Source organism: Equus caballus, chromosome 5, assembly GCF_041296265.1.
Source record: "Equus caballus isolate H_3958 breed thoroughbred chromosome 5, TB-T2T, whole genome shotgun sequence".
NCBI lineage: Eukaryota > Metazoa > Chordata > Mammalia > Perissodactyla > Equidae > Equus > Equus caballus.
In genome coordinates, this window is record NC_091688.1 from 72,417,990 (window position 1) to 72,441,875 (window position 23,886).

The 23,886-nt window shown below is 36.9% G+C and overlaps 1 protein-coding gene across 5 annotated transcripts in view; it reads right to left on the reverse strand.

The window, feature by feature from the left end:
• Positions 1-23,886, reverse strand: part of SNX7 (sorting nexin 7) — a 173,767-nt gene that overhangs the window by 114,571 nt on the left and 35,310 nt on the right. For all 5 annotated transcript variants that reach the window (XM_070267274.1, XM_023641565.2, XM_023641569.2 and 2 more), the window contains exons 6-7: positions 21,614-21,813; positions 18,491-18,577 (exon numbers count right to left, since the gene is read on the reverse strand). In XM_070267274.1, the coding sequence (XP_070123375.1) occupies positions 18,491-18,577; positions 21,614-21,813 (287 nt within the window). The remainder of the gene's footprint in view (positions 1-18,490; positions 18,578-21,613; positions 21,814-23,886) is intronic.

Below are 23,886 nucleotides of genomic sequence, written 5' to 3' on the forward strand. Positions count from 1 at the left end.
ATCTATTTATTCAAATGCTAAAAATTTCTCTTCATAATCAGAAAAGCTGGGAAATTATCATTTTGCAAAGTTCTTGAAAATAATATACCTAAATAAAAAGATTTAGATTGCCACTTCATCAGAAGACAATAGAAAATTCAAAAATTCAATTCTAATCTGACAGCTACCTCTTCTTAACAAGTATTAATTAAATTGCAGGGGAGAGATAAGAGGGCTCTTAAGAATAAAATTATATTATTTTCTGATTTGTGAGAGAGGTAAGATATGTCTGAAGAAATTAGATGCTTGATTATACAATGCTGCTCAGGCATCCATGTGATTACTAAGTAGTACCTTTTTTATATACTTTACAATACACACTTTTCTTAAAAAGTAGAACCTCTCTTCCTGAAATCTATTGCCGATTTTATTATCCAAATGTACTCGTTCAGTAAAACACAACGCATTTTCTAAAAACGGCAAATTGAGTCATAAGACACCCACAGATGTAGTTGATGCATCACCTTTCAAGTCAGCACCTCCAACACCATTAACATCTCTCAAATCAAGAATGATCATGATTTCCTGTAACACTGGAGGCAATAGAAAGCCAATTATCTAAATGGTCCCACGCATTTTAGGAAATGCAGTGAGCTTTGAACCCTCCGTACAACAGAGGCACAGTCAATATACACTGGACTGAAGAGGATTCATTTCTTTCTAGGAGCTTCCGTGAGTCCTATTAATATACAACTTTTTAAAAGGGAATGATGTGTCTCCTTAAAAAAAAAAAAACAAGGTCATTTAATTCCTTAGATATGATCATTTCCTGTATTTTCTTCTGAAGAACATAATCCAAGCTTGGAAAAGCAATATGCTATATTACCATCAGGTTTTACTGAGGTTAAAAATTATTTCAAAGCCAAAATCTCAACTTACTTATTTTATAGACCTTGACAGGCTATACAATTTTTTCTCTCATGAAATATTTTTATTTTATTTGCTACTTAACCAAACAATATCTCACATATTATCTCATTTAATTCTCACTCTACACCTGTAGGGTAAATATTATTTCCCCCATTTTACTAACATGAAAAAGTAAGGCTCACTGAGGTTTAAGTGACTTTTTTTGTAACTTCTTCCTGGAACCCAGGTTCTCTAACTTGTGATCCAACCCCACCATACTACAAAACTCCAAAAGGCGCACATGAACTTTAGAGCATATAGAAACAGCTCTCGGGGCTGCACAAAGGAACTTCCATTTATATTTAACTCTTTTTCTTTAATTGACATATAACATTATATTAGTTTCAGGTGTACAACATAATGATTCGATATATGTATATAGGGTAAAATGATCACTACAATAAGTCTAGTTAACATCCATCTTCACACAGTTACAATTCTTTTTTCATGTAATGAGAATTCTTAAGATCTACTCTCTAAGCAACTTTCAAATATACAATACAATATTATTAACTATCGTCACCATGCTGTACATTACATCCCCATGACTTATTTTATAACTGGAAGTTTGTACCTTTTGACCACCTTATGTTTAATCCATTCAATGTTTTCAACTTATGTGCAGAATTTATAACATAGATAAAATATATGAGTATAGTAGTACAAGTAGACACTTTATAAATTAAAAATGTACATATATTGGGAGGTGTGCTCAAAAATGTTTAGGTGATAGAGTATGTGATGGTGTTATCTTTGCTGAAGTACTGTGTAATTATACCTTTAATCAAGTGAATTCTCTTGACGCTTCTTGCATTCATTTATCCCTTTCCCTCTCAATCACTACCAAAGCTAAAATCTCCATCAGAGATGACCTTTTCTCTTTGACTCAATCAACCAAACTACCATACATGAAAAACAGCTCTTAAAATTGCAACATATTCTAAAACAGAGCTAGCCAATAGACCTTGCTGTGATGATAGAAATGTTCTATTCTGGAATGTCCAAAATAGTAGCAACAGCCACACGTGACTATCGAAACATAGCTAGTGCAACTGAGGAACTAAATTTTTAATTAATTGAAATTTAAATGTAAATAGCCACATGTGCTAGTGGGTACCATATTGTATAGCATAGCTCCAGAAAGTTGTGATCAATATAACCGGAATAGTGTATGTGCTCAAGTATATAAATTAGGAGTTCCCCCCCTAAAATAGTATCCCTAATAAAGCTGCTTTTGTTTTCTTATAAAGCCTCTAATATTATTGAATATTTTCTCAATTACTTCATTCTAAAAAACATGATAACATTTTGAAGAAATGCTAGCTTGAAACAAATTCAATTAATGGTACTTTCGGATATATATGGTAGACTACTGATGAAATTAGTTTATTTATTTATGTATTTATTTATTTATTCATTAGGAAGATTAGCCCTGAGCTAACTGCTGCCAATCCGACTCTTTCTGCTGAGGAAGACCGGCCCTGAGCTAACACCCGTGCCCATCTTCCTCTACTTTATATGTGGGATGCCTACCACAGCATGGCTTGCCAAGCGGTGCCATGTCCGCACTCAGGATCCAAACCAGCAAACCCCGGGCCACCAATGTGGAACGTGCACACTTAACTGCTGCACCACCGGGCAGGCCCCTAGTTTTTTTTTTTAAAGAGACAACACAGTACACTCATGCATCCCTTAATGATGGGAAGACATTCTAAGGAATGCGTCATTAGGCAATTCTGTCATTGTGCAAACACCACAGAGTACACTTACCCAATCCTAAATGGTACAGCCTACTACACACCTAGGCTACATGGTACTAATGTATGGGACCATCGTCGCATATGCAATCTGTGGTTGACCATAACGCGGTTATGCAGTGCAGCGACTATAATTATTTCTAGGAAATGACTTCACAATTCAAGAGTTTGATTATCATTAAATATAAGTATTTCAAAGCCTACTTTTAAAAACCACTGCAAATAGACAAACAAGAAGAACAACGAGTGGAAACAGGTCCCACCACATATAAAACACATTCTAAACCCTTCTTTATTGAAACAGTATGGTTCTGGTGCCTAACTAATATGCAGAACAAGGGAACATACAGAAAGTCTTAAAATAGCTGCATATGAAAACAAAAATTGAGTATATTTCAAAGGTGGCATTGCAAATTACTGGGGAAAACATGATTAATCAATAAATAATTTTGGCACAACTGGATAGTCATCCGGGAAAAAATTTAGTTGGATCTACACCTCACATTTGGAACCCGAATTAACTCCAAATGGCTCAAAGTTTCAAATGTATAAAAGAAAACTCCAAAGTTAACAGAAGAAACATGAGACAATTCTTTTGTCATCCTGAAGTGGCGTAGGACTTTCTAACTTGTGCTTAAAATTAAAACTAAAATCCTTCAGAAAAAGATAGATAAATCTGACTTTTTAAAAATTAAACATTTCCACATAGCAAAAATCACTATAAAAACATTATTTCCTCTGTTCTAGAAACTAAGAAACTAAGTTGACAAGAAGTTAGCTAAATTGCCCAAGACTGCACATTTAGTCTTCGGCAATTTTGAGATATCAAAATTGAATGGTTTCTGATTCGGTAATTTCAGTTCTAAGCATTCATTCTACAGATCTAATGGTACATTTACAAAATAATATATGTACAAGGTTATTCACTGAAGCATTGTTTATAGTAGCAAAAGATTAGAAATAAATGTTCATGGTAGGAGTCAGACTCAATAAATTCTGATAAATCCAATGGAATATCATGTAGCTATAAAAGGCCAATAATTGGAATGATCTCCGAGATATATTATTATATTAATAACGCAAAGTGCAGAAATCTTTACAGCACATTACTGCATTCGTAAAAAAAGGAAAATCATAAAGTATATTTGTATTCGTTGTACATACATAAAGAAACCTGGAAGGCTACAAAAGTGACTAATGACAGTGTGCACTTGTAACGTGGCTGGTGGGAATTGGCAAGAAAAGACATGGGGTTGGGAAGAAGATTTTCATTAAATGTGTGTTTTAAAATTGATGAATTTTAAACCATGTGAATATATTACCTATTCAAATAATTTTTTTAAGCAACATGCTAATTGCTTGGAGATCAAGAACATCTATCTCTTGGGACAAATGAAATTTGGAGCTCCTAATGTTATATAAATGAGTGCTGGCGGTTGGAGATAATATTTGTAGGGACACATCACATAGAGACTCAAAAGTGAGACACAGAAACAGAGACTGGGAGCGCTTTTTTCCTGGTTGTGATATATAACCTCTTCCAGTGAAAAGAAAGCGCTAGATGACTCAAAAGAAGTACTGAAGATGCATCTGAGAGTGGGAAAAAAGGTGATATTCCTACAGTAATATATTATTTAATATATATATTAAAGGATCACACATTCACATTTGTGTGATCTTAAATATGCATAACTAGGTTAATTTGAATATTGTAACTAAAAATTTGATATTGGACAAAAACTATGTCTTGTAGTGAGGGACTGTCCTTGGGAAATTTGTGTCAGAACAGCCCTACCTTTGCATTTCTCCATGTGATAATGAGGACTACATTTGGCAAATGCACATGCCCCTTTTATATCCTCATTTATGGAACATCCAGAATGTGTCCAGCATTTTCCTAGTGCAAGGGTCTGTGAAAGGTCTTTTAATGTGTAAAGATTTGTTTTGAATGTATTTCTCTGTCCTCTTTCTTACTCACTTTAGATTAAAAGCTTCTAGATCGGCGTCTCAGCAGCAACAGTACGTGCCTCCTGGGCAGGGCAGAACCTCTGGAAGTTTGTGTGTTTTGAAAATGCACCTGTTGATCCTAAACGCTTACCCCTTCCCCACCACACTGCTACTGAGAACCACTGACATAAATTAGGGAAGAAATTGTGCCTCCTTTACACATTCCACACTCTTTTTTACTGAGAGATAAACAAGGCAGGTCAACTTACTCTAAAATTATATCATTAAAACTGTCAGTTCACTGCGACAGAATAGTTCAAATCACCAATAATGTAATGTTCTGCAGCAAGAATGGCAAATAGAATTGATCACACGTGCAAACTCTAACTGATTGGTATCAGTTATGGAAGCATGTTGATAAGCACCTTTTCAGATGTTACCCTAAACACAGTTGTCAACTCCTAGAATACGGTTACTAGCACAGTTTCTGGAGTCCTGCTTTGACAACTCCTACCCATGCAATATTGAGCCAGTAACTTTATTTCTCTGTGTCCCAGTTTTCACATTTGTAAAATGAGTAAAGTAACAGTACCTATCTCATTGTATTGTGTAAGACTTAAATGAGATAATACATCAAGCACTTAGCACTCTGCCTGGCACATGGTAAGTGCTTAAGAAATGTTAGCTATTATTACTATCATCATCATCAATTAGTTTTAGCATAACATACTGATGTGGCTAAAATAAAATTCTATTTAAATTCCTTGAAAGAAGGAAAAAAACCTTCATCTTTCTAAGATCATCGCAACTCTCCATGTTCCAAAGTGTTTCCAAGTTGCAATTTCCAATTTATTGTGAATTCTAAATATATTTTTTGGAGGGGATTTAGAAAAGCATGCAACTCTCAAAATTCCTTTTTTTGTCTTGATTTAGGTAGAAGAAAATTACTTGCCTTCAAATTTTCTGACCCCTCTAGACTTCAAACCCACCTATCAGAAAAAAAAATAGCATTTATAAGAGATGAGAAGGGTAGTGCCAGGTTATAGTTCTGGGTCTGCTATTTAACCAGCTGTATAACTGTGGACAAATCACTTAACCTTTCTTATCAAAATCTCCGCTACTACCACCTTAGTTTATGCCATTATCATCTCCCTCCTATTGCACTGGACTCAGCATGTCTTTTTGTTTCCCATGCAGGAAACAGAGTGAGCATTTGAAGATAGCTATCAGTTTGGCCTTTTCCCTTTCTCTTCCTGAAACTTAGTCCTAAAACTTATTTTTGGGGTCAAAGCAAGCCTGGTATCCATGCTGGTGGAGGGAGGAAGCCAAAGTCATGGTGGTCTAGAGCAGGATGTCAAGCATTAGCAAGATGATGAAGTAGTCCCTGCAAAGATGAGTCTGGAATGGGAAATAACAGTCCAAGCAAGGTGAAGAGGATGCCATATCAGAAGGGGGCTGGCATGGGGAACCAGAATCCCAGAGTGGAAAAGAGGATGCTCTTGCGTGGGTGTGGCCCAGTGTAGGGTGTGAAAGCCCAAGTGGGACGGGGACTACCTCTGCTTAGGAAAGAAGATGACATGAGCTATGCAACGTTGGTTACATACAGGGGATTAATCAAATAAGTAGCTACACAAAAGATAACGGGAGCCTGTTTCTCATTGTCAGAAAGGAGACTACAAATATGGAAAGAAAGAACACTAGAATGAACCTTTATGATATTGGATTTGAATTGGAGGGACTGGTATGAACTCATTGTTTTTAACATATACAAATGGACAAACAAATCTAGATATAAAAAAGTGCATGTGTGTGTGCGATTACACTTAGATATATCCCCACCTCTATCCACTCAGGCCTTGCAATAGTGATACCTCAATAGCAATGAACATATCTAATGCTAAGACACTGTATTCTAAATATGATTTTTTCCACTAAAAGTAACCAGAGCTCATTAGAGAAATGGCCGATTCCAGGGCTGGGGCAAGAAAAGTACAAGAGCCTAGAAGGTCTTGTTATACCAGAAAGAAGCAAAGAATGATGGTAACATGTCAAAAGGGAACAAAATCAGCCTGAAGATGGTCCTACCAGCCTAACCGGGGGCAATTTGTGTATGCACTAAAACCCACTGACTAAAATAGAAAATCAGAAACACACACACACAAATCAACTGAAAGTTTAAAGTATGATAAGAAACGGGATAATTACCTAGTCTCAAAGTAGCTCCCCACAAAATGCTTATTAATTACCAAGGGAAAGAAGTGATTTTAGGTGTAGAAGGTGGGCATACATCACCTTAACCAAGTGATCAAAGAGTACATCCTCACTAATGGGACACATAAAAACCATGTGCTCCATGACAGGGATCAATGAAAAGACCATAGCATCACAGGGGCAATAATTCCCGTCCAAGACTGACAATTTAAATCTAATCACAAGGAAAGATCAAACAAGTCGATATTGGAGGTATTCTACATTGTAACTGGCCTGCAATCTTCCAAAGTGTAATGGTCACGAAAGTCAAAGAAAAATGAAGAACTGCTCCAGACTGAAGAAGACATCTAAATAAATGCCGTCAAGAACATTACAGAACACAGGCAATTCTTGAATGGGGCTTGAGCATTAGAAAATAGTAATGTTTCAATGATAATTTATTGATATTGACGGTTGTGTTATGGTTATGTAGGAGAATGTCCTTGTTTGTAAGAAACACACACCATTAAGGAGTTGAGAACATAAGGTTTGCAATTTACTTTCCAATGGTTCAAGGGGAAAAAAAGATTTTTGCGTTGTACTTGCAACTTTTCTCTAAGTATTTCACTTCAAGATTCAAAAAATACCAAATTTAAAAGCACGCAACATGTCAGATCATAACTCCTCCCTGCCTGAAACTCTTCAGTGGCTCCCCACTGCCATGAGAATAAAACCCAAGGCCTAACTGGTCTGCTTGCTCAGGCCTCATTCCCCAGCCACTCTCCCACCATTCTCTTCCTTCTAGCTACACTAGATCTGACAAAGCTCCTGGAACACATGGAGCTCACTCCCGTTTCAGAGCTGAGCATGGGTTCTTCTTCTTACAACACTTGTGCCCAGATCTTGGAACAACTGACCCTTACCATCACTCAGCTCTCCTCTCAATGTCACCTCCTCAGACAAGTCTTCTCTTCCCCTTCTGGTATTCTCTATCACATCACCCTGCTTTATTTTCTTCAAAGCACTAATCACTATCTAAATTTATCATAGTCATTTATTATTTTTTCCTTTATTTTCAGTATCTACCCCATTAGACTGTAATTACTTAGGGACAGGGGCTTTGTCAGTTTTGGTCACTGCAGTGTCCCCACCCCGAGTGCTTGGAGAGAGAGGGAACTAATAACTCTTGGCTGATTGACAATCTAGGCCTCAATTTTCTCATCTACAAAAATGAGAATAAACTACACCTACCTTATAGAATTACTCATTGGATAATATATGCAAATGATTAGCACAGTGCCTGGCATATAGTAGGTACTAAATAGATGCTGAATACGCTTACAGAAGGGAAAGCACTAGTTTGGGTCTAGAACGTCTTTGAAAGTTGAATGGTGCCTTGATTGGGGCATTTCCTCCTAAGTTTACTCCCCTACTGACTATGATTTAATAGAGAGAAAAAGCTTAATTTCCAAAGCCCAGAAATATAATACATCAAAACGCACTTAATTTAGTGAGATGGCACTGTGCCAGAAGAAAAACTACTGGTTCTATTCTTTGTGGAAATAGAATTTTTTATTTTTAGAAGTACTATTTAAATGACATACTTTAAATAATATGCTTTATGATACCATTATATATTCTCTAGTATATTATTCTTTTATACTTTCTTCTTTTACCAAAATTTTTACTGACATAAGCTTTAGATTTACAAACATGAATTCATCTTCAAAAAATTTTCTTCAAAGTATGCACTATTTCTGCATGTTCATGGATAAAGAATAATTAATGTCTGATTAAGGTCACAAGTTAAGTAAAAGTGAATCAAATCCGTTTCCAGGCCTAGACTCCAGTGTGTTCTTGCTCTCGGCATAATCAAATATTTATCGAGTGCCCAGGCAGGGCTGGCAGTGAAAGAGATATGTAAGATGAACCCTTAGGACACAGTTTTTATTAACAAAAAGTCTAAATTAAAAGGAAATTGAATCTATTTTGAGTTCCTATATGGGACAGCTGTTTAAACTATTATATCTATGGTAGGCAGAACTCCACAAACCAGACCACAAATCCACAAGGACACCATAAGTAGAATTTCTTAAATCCTGAGAAGAAATGACTGGAATTTTAAACTACCCGTTTTACTTATCCATCTGTTACTTTCTGTGTTGCAGTTAAGACAGTGGGGAAAAAAATGTTCCTGGAGAAAAGCACAGGGCTCACAATCTTTCTTTAGAAAATCATCTACAACAATGTTACACTGCCTCTCTTTTTCAACAGTCTTTCATTGTCTTTTCCTCCTTCCACCCTCACCCACCACAAACGTACACAGGCCTTATTCATCAAGACTGTAGGTTTATGTGTTCTTTTTTCAAATCAGTAAAGCTTAATATGCCATAACTTCCCTAAGCAAATTTCATGGGTAAAAATTTTGGAAGCAGTACAATTTTTTGACCTCACCCTCAAATACCTCCTGACAAAATTTCTGGGAAACAGTTAACGTGAGTCAGTTGGTGTGCAAGTTTGTGTTCATAATGGACATGCTGGTGTTTGTGGATTTCAAAAGAAATAACTAAGAAGAGACTTTTTTTTTTTTCGGTCACAAATATATTGTAAAAAATGTGTTGATCTTTGAGATGATTTGGAATACTTTAGTTCAAATTTATTAATTTGTTTCTTATTGGTTCCATATTAGATTTACAATGGCTTCCAAAACTATACTCTACCACTAGTTTAAAGATATTAAGTACACAGACATTGGTGCAAAAGGAAAATAAGAGTAGGGGAAAAACAAGGAAAAGCCAGGAGTGAGGCTGACACACATACGACATACTTGCCAGATAGAAATGGATCAGAAGTGAGGCCCACAATAGTCTAGTAACTAATGTAATGAGTGGGCTAAAGAGCGGGATGGGATCAGGTATAAAACCCAAGATGTGTATACTCTGAAAACAAGCTAAGGGCTCAGGAGAAATTAAATCCTATTGCTGGTGCTGGGACATAAATGAAACTTTTCTCAAGAATCCTCATAAAGGAAAAATATAATGTAGTCAGCGCCACTGATGCTTATCATAAAGTATTTATGGTTCTCCTTCTTGAAATGTCCCTCATTATAGATCAATGGTACAATACGAGGTGTAGTTTAGTTAAAATAATTCCATAGAGTCTGAAACACAACTTTTTGATAGTCTGTATAAATTCAGATACATTTTAAAGTACCTATTCAATTGCCTAGAGTGACTAGGTTGGGCAAGTCGGAGCGGTCACTATTCAGCTCAAGCTAATTGCTGCCTCATTTTTTTTCTTTTTAACAATCTGAAGCTCTGATAAGCAAGCTTACAGCTACCACTTTCCAAACTTTGATCCAGAAGAATGAAACACCCAATATATACTTCAAAGAAAGTTCCTCAGATATTGTTTATAAAAATATTTACAATCGAACACTGGTTAGGCACTGGCTAAGAGCTTTCACATGCTGATTCAACAACACTCTAGGGAAGATATTACCCACAACTTTTCCGGTGGAGGAAACTAAAGCAAGGAGAATACAAGTAACTTGCCCAAAACTACGAAAGTGTACAACGCTGAGGCTGAAATCACATGCCACTCTGCGACTGGCTTTAAGACCTTATATTAAATACTTTTCAGAGACTGCTCTACTTGGAAGCGCCAGGGGCGTAAAAGCAAATGACAGAGGGAAAAAGTAATATGGTAAAAATTCCAAGTAGAGATTCCAGGCTTAACAGACTCTTATTCATAGAGTAGACATAATTTTTTGCTATTTACTCAAATATTCATTATTATCCTTTACAAGTTTATATAAATAGGAGCACATAAATTTTTTTCCCTACCACTCAGACCAATAACGTCCTGAAAGAGAGGCCTGCCAGGAAAGATACAGAGCGAGAGGAATCCTAGGCACTGCCTGGTACTTCGTTCTGGGAGGAGAGGCTGCTGAGGGCCTTCTTGATTACAGCATCACTCATTCACCCAACCCAAACTCCCACCCAGCTGTGTGTGTGTGACTCCAATATGCTGATATACTGTGTGTGTCTGTCTCAGATTTATTAGTTTACCCAGAATCTATTCCCTACTCCCTTTCTTACTACTTGAAAGAGCCCTGGTTTCTTCAGGTACTTGCATCAGGGAACGCCTGCTGGATGACTTCTCGGTTAAACTGATACAAGGACATATGCAAGACAAAAGTCCCTTCTCCTTCCACTGGATAGCATCATGTCCTTCACTGCTGTGTGAGAATGTGTCTATGCACGTGTGTGTATTTGTGTGTGTGTGAGAGAGACACATGTAGATGCAAACAGACAAAAAAGCAGAGAGAGGAAATTATATATTAGGAAATAAGGCATATAGAAAGGAATGAATGTGTAAAAAGGTCAGAGGAAAGAGGTGAGACGACAAGTATCTGAGAAAAGATAGAAGCAACCTCTACCCTCCACCAAAAAAAAAACCTATGTGAATATTATCATTTCTTAAAAGCTCAGAGAGAAGGCAGCCTTGCTCTGTGCAGCATTTAGTACACTATCAAGATCATTTGAAGATTAATAACCACTATTTGAGGATGAGAGTAAAATACTAGTTCAAAAATAGTAAGTCACACAGAGCAAGGACTAGTTTGAATAAATTTGGCATCTCTTTGTAGCTACTGAATGTGGCTATAAGCAAATCCAGACTATAATGATCTCAGGAAAATGCATATTTTTTTTTTTTGCTCACATAAATATACTGCTAAACAGCTATGGCATTATATCCAGATCCAAGTCTCAGATTCTATGCACATATTGCTAAATGTCAAATGTATTCATATTCATTTATATTTGAATGCTGCTTTGAGTAGAAAATTACAAATCATCCATTCAAAAATAAAAATAAAAATAAAATGGAAAAGCAGCATTATTTAGCACCACAGATGAACCTTATTTATCTTACAGTTAAGCAGCGAAGTGAATAAGCATTTTCAAACAGAAGCTTTGACTCTGAAAACTTATCGCTACACTGCAAAAACCACAAGTTCTTCCAAATATCTGAGTTTTCCTCATAACATCATTATTGCTATACATTTATCTCCACAGTCAGAAATTCTCTTGCTTTGACTGAACAATATCTATTTCATTGACTATCTTCTTTATTGGAGCACATAATACAACTCAATTTCTCTTGAAATATTTTATTATTTGCAGTTATCTGTATCAAGTTGTTTTTATAAATGCTTCATAAACAGATAAGTGGTTTAAAGAGTTGAATGACCCTAAGTAAATCTGTTTAGTTCATCTTAGTGGTCCAATTACCTATCATCAGCCAAAGCTGTATAAATTTCCTTTCCTTCTCCTCACCAGCAATTCCTTCTTTGATTTTTAATATTGAAATATGCCAAGGCTTAGACCCATTATGTCCTGGGGCCTCTTTTTTCTCATCCTTTAGTGACCTCAACTAATGTCATGGCTTTAAATACTATCTATCTCCTAACAACTCCCAAATATATATCTCCAGTTAGATCTCTCCCCTGCTCTCTGGACTTTCATAACATCTCTACTTGGGTATCTGAGAGGCACATCAACTTTATATGCCCGAATCTGATACCTTTATCTTCCCCATTAAACCTGTTCTTTCCCAAGTCTTCCCCATCTCATGTAATGTCACTCTTACCTTCCAGTTGCTCAGTCCAAAAACCTCGGTATCATCCTCGTCCACTCACAATCTGAAGTCCACCAAATAGCAAACAGCTCTACCTTCAAAACATACTCAGATGGGGCTGGCCCCATGGCCGAGTGGTTAAGTTTGCATGCTCCGCTTTGGCGGCCGGAGGTTTGCTGGTTTGGATCCTGAGCACAGACCTACACACCACTTGTCAAGCCAAGCTGTAGCGGCATCCCACACAGAAGAACCAGAATGACTTACAAATAGGATATACAACTATGTACTGGGGCTTTGGGGAGAAAAAAAAAAAAAACAAGAGGAGGACTGGCAACAGATGTTAGCTCAGGGCCAATCTTCCTCATCAAAAAAGAGTATAAAAAAAATACTCAGAATCTGACCACTTCACACCATTTCCTGCCTAGTCTAAGCTATTATACCTCACTGGGATTGTAAGAGCTAGTCTCTAGCTCTGGGGTTCCCTCATCCCATGCACATAGCACCTATACATCAACTTTTGTCTTTCCCAAGCACAGTAATCATTCCATAACTTAAGTCAGATCGTGTTACTCCTCTGCTCAACTGCTCTCTTCCTATCTCACTGAGACCAAACCATATAAGGTCCTAGGTAATCTGACCCCTGGTTACCTCTATGACTTTATTTCCCACAACTCTTCTGCTTGCTCATTCCACTCCAGCAACACGGGGCTCCCTGCTTTTCATGAAATGTGCAGACATACTTTCACTGTGTACTGTGTCTCCTCTGCCTGACATGTTCTTCTCTCAGGTGTTCACGCGGCTGAAGACCTCACCTCTTTCCGGTTTTGCTTAATCCCCTGCTTGGTAAGACCTTCCCTGACCCCTGTTTTAAATTGCATTGCTCCCCAACAGTCCCTTTTCTCCACACTTACCACTAGAGGACAATACATCATACATTTCAATTAAGTCTTTCTTTCTTATTGTCTCTATTCACTAGAATAGAATGTAAGCCCTCTTGAGGGCCTGTTTTCTTGACCGCTGTCTCTCTAGTGCTTGGAAAAGTGTCTCTCATACAGTAGGTACTCAGCAACATTGTTGAAAGGTTTTTGTTGAATACTTCTACCTTAAATGTTATCTTATTCTGACATAAAGTTGCACATCTCCAATTTTCTTCTTTCTTTTCTATGCTATAGTTCAGTTTATAGAGCCACTGTCTTCCCTCCCTACAAGCTAGAAATGTTGAGTCAATAACAACTTGAAACGCTGGCTGCCCCTCCTTCTTTAAATGCTACAGATTCTCTCTCCCACTTACATCTCTCTCAGATTTACTCCCCTCTACAACTCCATCGCCGCTTCTTCAGTTCAGGCTCTCACTGGATCTACACTGCCCAAGGGATAAAGTTCATGTTCCTGAACCTGACAAATTATAAGGCTCCCTTCCCATCTGATCGGGTCCCACTTTTACACCACATTCCCTGCTCTCCATTGTACCCTGTTCTCGATCCATCAGCCTAGTTTCCTCAGTTAGCATGCTTTTTGAGCTTTTACTACTTTTCATAATATCCACTCTACAGGAAATATCCTCCGCGCTCTTCAAGGAACAATTCCTTAGTCATTTTACAAGACCCACCTCAAGTAATACTTCTATAAAGTCATCAAAATGACAGCAGCAAACAACTACTAAGAGAGCCCTGGTGGTCTAGTGGTTAAGATTCAGCGCTCTCCCTGTCACAGCCTGGGGTTGTTTCCCAGTCAGGGAAACACATCACCCACCTGTCATACTGCCATGGCTGCACGTTGCTGTGATGCTGAAAGCCATGCCACCTGTATTTCAAATGCCCGCAAGTTACCTGTGGTGGCAGGTTTTAGTGGGACTTCCAGACTAAGACAAACTAGGAAAAAGGACCTGGCCACCCACTTCCACAAAACTGGCCATGAGAACCCGATGAATAGCAGTGGAGCATTGTCTGATACAGTGCCGGAAGGTGAGAGGATGGTGCAAAAACACCAGGCAGGGTTCTGCTCTGTTGTCCAGAGGGTCACTAGGAGTCGGAATCCACTCAACAGTATTACCAACAGCAAAACAACTACCGAGTGCTTATTATGATCCTGATAACTTACTTGCATTGTATCATTTAATCCTTAAATAAGCGTATTAGAAAGCTACTAATAATTTCCCCAAATTATACATGATAAAATGAGACTAAAAGAAGTCAGGAAACATGCCATAGGTCACAGACTTAATAAGCAGAGGAGCTAGGATTTGATCTTAGGTCTAATTCCAAAGCCTAAATGACAAAACTGTAAATGAACAGCTGAAATGACCTTGAAACGAGTATTCTGAAATTTTAATTTTACTGTGAGATAGGAACTATGAACCACAAACTCTAAGTAAGCAGCAGCTACTGTACAACTACCCAGGTAATAAATCAAGAAATTCATTCTAAAATATTATTCTAGTTTGCAGGAAAATTTTTGTGGGTGTATGTGTGTGATGAGAAAAAGCAACAATAATGCTATTATTGCCAATTGACAGCATATACAAAGTTATGGTCACGGTAAAACAACAGAGCCTTATATTTGCATGCCACGAAGCCCACGTAAAGGTCACCTGATATGTCCAACCTGACCACTGGAATGTCACATCACTGCTACATTTCTACCCAATAATTATAACTTCCCTAGTCTTTGCCCTCCTTGGAAAATCTTCATTTCACTGACCTTTTCATTATGAGTTGCTTTGCTGGGTTTGCATACAGCATCCCACCCAAAGGTGACTTTGATGGAGCCTCTGAAAGTAGCCCCAGCAGGTCTTCATAGAAATGGCCCCAGGGTTGTCTCCAAAGTGGCCCTGCTTGAGTTGCCATGGTAAACACCCAGGCCAGATTGCTATATTCAGTTCTCTGCCAGGGTCGCCATGGTGACGGCAAAGGACGGCTCCTTAGAAGGACCTCACAAGGGCGCGTTTCCATGGTGACCCCATCCTGCATATTTCTAAGCAACTTCTCTTCAGTTGTTCTGTGACCAATCATAGCAGGTTCATTTTGAGAATGACCCTGCCAGGCTTCTCCGAAAGATACTATCCTAACACAGAGGGATTTGGAAGTGAGGCTTGAAAAAAGTGCCATTCACAAATCATTAAAGTAGTCCTTCGACATTTTAGGAAGCATCTGTTTTGATGGGTAACAAAAACATACTTGCAATCTCTCTGTTAAATGTGGCTGTATCAAATCTTAATTAATTAAAACTCTCTTACAAAATATAATGTAGATAATTAACATTTCAAATTTCTCCATCTTACAACATAGCAGACCAGTAGGTAAAAAATACTTCAGAGTAGACAAGACACGCAAAAAAATGAAATCATAAATACACATGGATCACTAGGTTATAATGAGATATCAAGGAAACTTTTATAGAGCAAAAAGACAAAATATTTGCAAGTCAAATGAAAAAAAGAAATGTGTTTTTTAAGTTGAGTTGGGAAAGCCTAGCCATGTTTGGGCCCAAGCTATTTTTTTCCTGTGTTTTTGTGGTTGGAATAGTTCCCAACTACTCCTCCTTTCAATTTAAAATATGAATATAAGCCACTCTGAACAGATGCTTGGTTTTTAAGCCATTTTACTATTCTCCTGAAACTTTAAAATACTGTATTTTTTCCAGTATTTCATCAAGGGCAAAGTTGTATGTAATCACTCATTTCAGTATCTTTAAAAATTATTCAACAAATAAAAAAATTCTACAGTTCAAAAGACACAATTACAACTTCTGTACATGTGCCCACTCTTTTTTGTTCCTTCCAGTTGACTCTTTAAATTAAAAATACATTTATATTTTATATAGTTATTTATACATAATTATTAATATATTAATATTTATATATTATCATAAACATATATATATTCCTTATTGTATGGAAAAGGTTAATCTTGGGTTTCCTCTTTTTTTCTCCTCATCTTGAGGTAAAAGCAAAGACGACCTGCCCCTCGAGCCTTAGTTCCACTGGTTCTGCATTTTCTGTGTTTCTCTCCCACAGAGTCCATTCTCCTCCTCTGTCCACAGCAGCCCACTACTCCCCACTCACATTCCATTCAGGAGAATGAACTTGAGTTTGAAAAATAAACAGGGTCAAGAAAGATGAGGATAATTCATAGCCATTTTTTAGTGAAGTCTCACTGTTTTGCACAAAGTCTGAATTTGAGGAGGCTTCTTGCTTCTAGTCTTCAATATGTTTTTATGAATCAGAGTGGTCACTGCAATTTTCATTCACTCATTCGATAAATATTTATTGAGTATCTACCATGTACCAGACACTGTTCAAGGGACTATGAACACTTCAGGGAATGGATAAAAAATTCCTGCCCTTAAGGTGCTTAGCTTATGAACAGAGGGAAACAGAAGGAAAGATAACATTTAAAAAACAGTAAGGAAATCGTATCTTATGTTAGAAAATGATTACAGTTAGGGAGAAAACTAAAGCTGGGAGGAGGAGGCATAGTCCCAAGCCAGGTTGGGATGGGGGACTATAACACTGCGGATTAACAGGAGGGGTTTCCAGGACTCCCCCACTCACCTGTCATAAGCGTACCAATATTGTACTCAATACTAATCTCAATCCTTAAATTAAGAAAAGATAAGGAAAGTCTTTTTCATGGAGCACTCAATGGAAGTTAACCAAAGTAACAATCAATTTTCCCCATGTTTACACTTGCTCTCTGAGGGGCAGCACGGTCTGCGGGAGGTCAGCCAGACCATCACCTCCAGTCCTGCTTCTGTTTCAAGAACTGCAGAAACTTGGGCAAGTTACTCCACCTTGCAAGCCTCCTCCTCAATTTTAAAATGAGAATAATAATTCCAATCTGATAATATTACTCTGAAAACATGCAAAGACAATATAATATAAATACTAAAATATTGTGGGTGATAATATAATGTCCAAAATTTGCTTTAGAACACTACAAAAAGAAAGTGCGAGTAGGGGGGAAGAGAGAGACGAGAAAAGTTGGGCAAAATGTTGCAAATTAATGAAGTCCAGTGACGGGTATATGAGTTCATTACATTATTGGATCTCTTCTTATGTTTGCAAATTTCCATTAAAAAGTTTTTTTGGGGGGTTTTTTTGGTGAGTAAGATTGGCCCTGAGCTAACATCTGTGCCAATCTTCTATTTTGTATGCGGGATGCCACTCAGGCATGGCTTGATGAGCAGTGCACAGGTCCACATCCGGGATCCGAATCGTGAACCCTGGGACACTAAGCGAAGCCTGTGAATTTAAACACTACGCCATGGGGTTGGCCCCAAAAAAGTATTTTAAAGAAAGGATTAAACTTGAAAACAAAGATTTTTAAAAACTTTTTACAATTTTTACAATTTAAAATTTTTACAATTACTAGAAAAAAGTGTAGAGGAACATTAACTTATTTTTTATAAATATCTTATAAAAGTAGCAAAAAGTAGATTTATTTAATGAGCACTTACTAACCTTCAGGAACGACACTAGGTACTTTCCATACCTTCTTCTAACACTCTAATTAAAAAAATCAACTTCACGCTTTACTCATCATAAGAGACAACAGAAGACAGAGAGGAAGAAAAGCAACATTGTTAAGCTTGAAGACTCACTTGGTACTCAATGTACAAAATTTTTGGAAAAAATTTTAGTACCATTTGCTTAATGGTTGAAAACAAGCATATAACGGAGCTCTACGTTGCTAATAAAAATTTTAGACAATGAGGGGTCAGCCCGGTGGTGCAGGGGTTAAGTTCACATGTTCTGCTTCCGCGACCCAGGCTTCACCAGTTTGGATCCCGGGTGCCGGCACGGCATCACTTGGCAAGCTGTGCTGTGGCAGGTGTCCCATATATAAAGTAGAGGAAGATGGGCACGGATGTTAGCTCAGGGCCAGTCTTCCTCAGTGGAAAGAGTCGGATTGGCAGCAGTTAGCTCAGGGCTAATCTTCCTCAAAAAAAAAAAAATTTTAGACAATGAATTCTATATGATTATATCAAGAAACTTAGAAACTTACCAGATCAGTATCTGCCTTTTTAGAAGTCAAAGCTTCAACTTTGGAATCCAGTTCTGCTTGTATTTGGTCTCTTCTTTTCATAACACCCTTCATAATAAAACACAAGGATGAAATAGGTACTTAGTTTTAATAATCTTTGTATAACAAAAATATTCACTCCAGAATATAAATAGCATCTCTTCCCCAGGCCATCAGTCATTTGGGGATACAATGACTTAAAAAACATCTCTAATCTCTAAAAGCTAAACCAAGAGCAAGTATCTAAGAAATTTTTTTCATAAATATCTCAATTAGTTTTCCTAAAGGATATCTTACTGTTTTAAGTATTCGGTGTACAATTTTTGATGGAACATTCTAGACATGTACAGTTCTTCCAAAAGAGCAAAGAACAAAACAAATAAACAAAAAGATCAGTGGGAGCACTGAAAATGTATGTCATGGTATAAACTGGTTGCAGTTGGGAGGTCAGACAGGCCACACCCCTGAGAATATCCACAATGAGTGGCAGCCCTCTTATCCCACTCCGTAAGCATTCATCAAACAGCCAGTTACAGTGGGGAATCAGAAAAGTGAAGTGTGTATCCACATCTTAAGATTTGATTTTAGCTTCAAATATATAAATATTAATCAATTAGCTAAGCTTTTGATGAGAAATCATGGCTTCTTGTCTGACTGACCGAAGTTCCATCTTGTTTTCTTGAATAACCATGATTTCATGTTTCAGTGTCTTTAGACTTAAAACACCCTTGTGAATTGAGTGCAGAATTCATGTGTATGTTTTATAACATTTGCCAGTCTTTTACAATGCTCTTTCCCTTGGTGGCTCACTTTCCTTCCAAGACACTCTCCTTAGGCTTTGTAGACACAAGGGCTCTTTATGGGTACTCATCTTTCCCTGTTTTCACAGTATTAATTAAATAATGAAATTGTAATGATGAACATAAGTGGCCTAAACAGATTAAGGAAAAAAATAAAACTAACTCTGGGTAGCAAACAATTCAACCATGGAGAGAAGAAGTACAGGACATATGGGACAGAGGCCTTAATGAGGGAGAGGTCTTTTGGGTGTTTCCAGAGGAAGGGAAAAACCTAGACACAAACCAATTAAACGGAGGTCAGAAAAGACGGCTCTGTAGTATTTGAGGGAAAACTGCACATTAAAAATAAAAAGCATTCTGAAAACTACTCAGTTTAGTTTTATTTCTGGTGGAATTCCTCTTAAAATATTCAAAAGAGATTACCATTTCTCCCATTAGAAAATTCAACTAACTATCACAAATTCTTTTATATTTGCTTCAATGTTTAATTGCCACTAATGTCAGGAACCCCTTCCTTTCTCTAACTCGAGGACACATACTAAATTGAGTCCCATTTATTTAAGGTCTTTCCATAAATATGAAGTACAGTGCTTCATATAGGTAGAAATATTTTAAGTAAGAGGGTGCTTCAAAAGACGACTAGTAAAAATTAAACAAATTTAATCATTTTCTCATTTTCATTATTTTAGCTCACATTGAAGAAAACAGTCCAATATCAAACAGAAGCAGAACTGCAATGTAAATGCTACAGATTATACCGTAGAAGTCTATAAAATCATACAACCAAATGAGGACCTATTAAATAATTCTTTCTGGTTGCTATTATCATTTTCCCACACCCGTAATGACACATGATTTAAACTGCATAATTTCCACCTTGACATAATAAAGAGCAAAATATATCTAATTAAAGGGAAAGAATATACTATTTTTAGTGATATAAATCAGATCTCTTGAACAGCCACACAAGGGGGAGATCGATAATGAAGTCACACAATGGAATGCAGCCAAGGGAACTGAGGGAGACAAGGAGGAGGCTCCCCGGCAGCGAAACAGTCCAGGTCTTGGGGAAGCAAGAAGGGCTTGTTTAAAGGGGCACTCCGATAAAGTCAAGTAACAGCAGAAACCTGAAATAGCCCCAAAATATTTAATGACTCTGTGAAAGAAAAACCTAAACACAATAAACATGAAGGAGGCACATCTAATGTTGAAAGGCCAAGAGAGTTTTTCTTACCAAGACAGAAGCAAAACTAAACAACAAAAATCAAGAGTATATGAAAAGCAGAGCTGGCCCAGTGGTGTAGTGGTTAAGTTCAGTGCATTCTGCTTCAGCAGCCTGGGTTTGTGGGTCCAGATCCCAGGTGCAGACCTACATACCACTCATAAACCATGCTGTGGTGGTGACCCACATACAAAATAGAGGCAGACTGGCACAGATGTTAGCTCATGGCTAATCTTCCTCAAGCAAAAAAAGAGGAAGATAGGCAACAGATGTTAGCTCAGGGCAAATCTTCCTCAGCAAAATAAAAAAAAAGTACATGAAAAGAGAAACCAGACAAGGCTCCAATTATAAACGGCAAAAGAAATGGGCTATATCTGAAGGACAGCTGACACCTTCCCCCACCGCCAGCCTAACACATCAGAAACCTGAGTGTATCAGTTTATGCAAGGTACTGTGAGCAGAGGGGAATGCTGGATGAAAACATCAGCTTTGCAGAGAGCACTGTTAAATTCCAAACATCTGGAAACTTTAACTTGAACTGAGGAGGTTAAATGCAAAACTTTGATCTAAGAGGAATAAAAGCCTTTTCAAACAGTGAAAGAAAAACCACTTTAATTTGAAAGATTTCTTTTTAGAAGCATCCAGAAGGCAGAACAAACATCAAGATCCCACTCAAGTACTTTCTACATAATGATACTAAATATATTGTCAAATCAAATGTACCTAGAAGCGGGAAAGCAACTCTTTCATGAAAAGACTTTTCTAAAGTGCTAAAAATTTTTAAAGTAAAATTTTAAAAGGTTGAAAAAACTAATAATATTCTCTATATAAATCTTGACTGAGGATGCTTCAAATACATATAACCTCAGAAATTGTCATTGCTGTTGAATAGTCCTGTCTTTTATTAATGATTTCTTCTACTTAACTCATTCATGCAGTGAACAAATATTTATGGAGCATCTATATGCAAAGCATCCTGCTAAGATAGGAAGATAGTGGTTAAAAAACAGAAACAGACATTGCCTTTATAAAGCTTATAATTAGGTCAAGAACTAATGTAAAAGTATAATTAGGTGTTCTTACCATTAATATTTCACTATAAAGCACATACTCATGTACAACAGGAAGCAGAGCCTCTGAGAGTCCAGACATCCGTTTTTCAGTGGCTTTACAGCATTTGTCAACGCAGCTGGCGACACTTTTTAGAGTATCAACCAGATCTTCTTCTGTTGCCGACCACAGAATATGAACTGGGCCATATTCTTTCATTTCATCAAAATATTCTAAAAAAAAATTAAGTTCTTCAATTTATAGAAGTTTTCAAAATCCCTATATTATAGATAGCAAGAAAGGACATTATTTTTTCTCATCGTGCACCTGTTCCTATACATAAATATAAGAAAATGGATATGCTCTTTCATCAAATTGACTGATCATCCCAGTCTGCTCAGGTCAGTCCTTGAATGAATACTGCCAAGATGTAATCAATAATAGCATCCTTTTTCATTCTCAAAAGCGTCCTGGCTTGGAAGATAAATTATATGATCACTATATCTCTCATGGACTTCTGCCTACCAAAAAAATCACACCTGAGCGCCTTATAGGCAACATGACCTAAACATAACTTGTCTTCTTTCTCCCCTTCTCCTGATTACATATCCTACTTAATGGTACTTGCTTCCAGCGACCTAAGCAAAAAACCTGGGTGTCATTCTAGACTCATACCTGCATAAAGCCAACCCCCAATTCTAATATTTCTTAATCTTTATCTTCCTTTCTTGCTTCCTCCCTCCCTTCCTTTCTTTCTTTCTACCCACTCCTTCATCCATCCACCCACTTATCTACCTACCTACCTATCTATCTATCTATCCTCACTTCCACTATCATCAGCATCTCTAACCTACATTACTATAAGGGACTTCTAACTATTCTCCCTCTTTTAATTTTTGTCACAGTATATAAACATTGAAGCTTCTTAGCTAAATTAGAAAGTCCTTTATGATCAGTCCCTATCTTGCCTCTCCAGGTCCAACTCTTCAGATTCACTCCCAAAGACATTTTAATTACAGCCAAAATTATTGCTCATTCATGACTTCTAACTCAAACGTTGTCAATATCCCTTTGCCTTGCCCTCCACCATTTCTATCATACGACAAACTACGTCTAATCCTTTAAATCCTAGCACAAATAAGTCTCTTCTGATTCTGTTCTAAAGGATTCTTAGATGCTTTGTTCTCAATGAGCCTATTATAATTTTATACTTCTATTAAAGCCTATCATAATTTTATACTTCTTTATCTCACTCTATTATAATTGCTTGCATAACTCACATACTCCCAGGCCATATGCTCCTTAAAACAGGGGCTAAGTCTGATTATTTTTTTATGTCAAAGCCCGATACATAATGTGCTCAATAAATATTTTCATATCAATGAAAGAATGAATGAGCCACAAAAGACTACTCAATGCTTGATAAGCAATTTATTCAAAAATTTGGATTTCATTATAAAATCTGAATATTTTTACATTTTTGCTTTCACACTATCAACTTTCAATGAGAGATAGCTTTATATCATAGAGATTGTATAAGCAGGAAGCATTTTTTGTCTAATATCCATACAAATACAATGAAATTCTCTGTATTTAATCATCTTACTACTCATTAGCATTAGTTGAAATATGTGACATTGCCCTAAGTTAAACTATTAAAATTTCAAAAGTTTGCATGATCAAGTAAACTGAAAAAGATTTTAAAAAATTAAAAACAAAGGACATATTAGTTGTCACCTAATGAAGCTATTAGATTTAATGACCACCAGAGCCCTTACAAATTGTACTTTCCTGATCTACGCCTATCCTTTATGGTAAATAATGGCCAGACTAAACTAATATTTCTAGAAAAGAAAATGTTCTTTTTTATTTCTTTTCTCAATTTGTATATATATTAATATGTATCATTAAACCTGTGCGATAATTATTTTTATAGAACCATCTTCCCTAAAATCCTAAACTGTGCTTACCTAGCACTCAAAGCACATTTGTAAGCAAACACTTAATGAGTTGCACTGTAATTTGTCTGTCACTATATCTGTTCCCCCAACTAGACTGTTGAGCTCAAGGACCGGTACCATCTTATTCCTCTTTGAATCTTCAGCACAGAGAAGCAGCACAACATGTGGTCAATACAGATTTGCCAAATAAACTGGGGAACACAAAATAAAACACAGTAAAAGAAGAAAACTGAATTGAAAAAACATAGAAACCTCTAATTATGATCATCAAATTCTTCGCGATTTGAATATGAATGAAATGCCCTCTATAAGACTCCCAATGCTACAAAAGAAAACATTCCACCA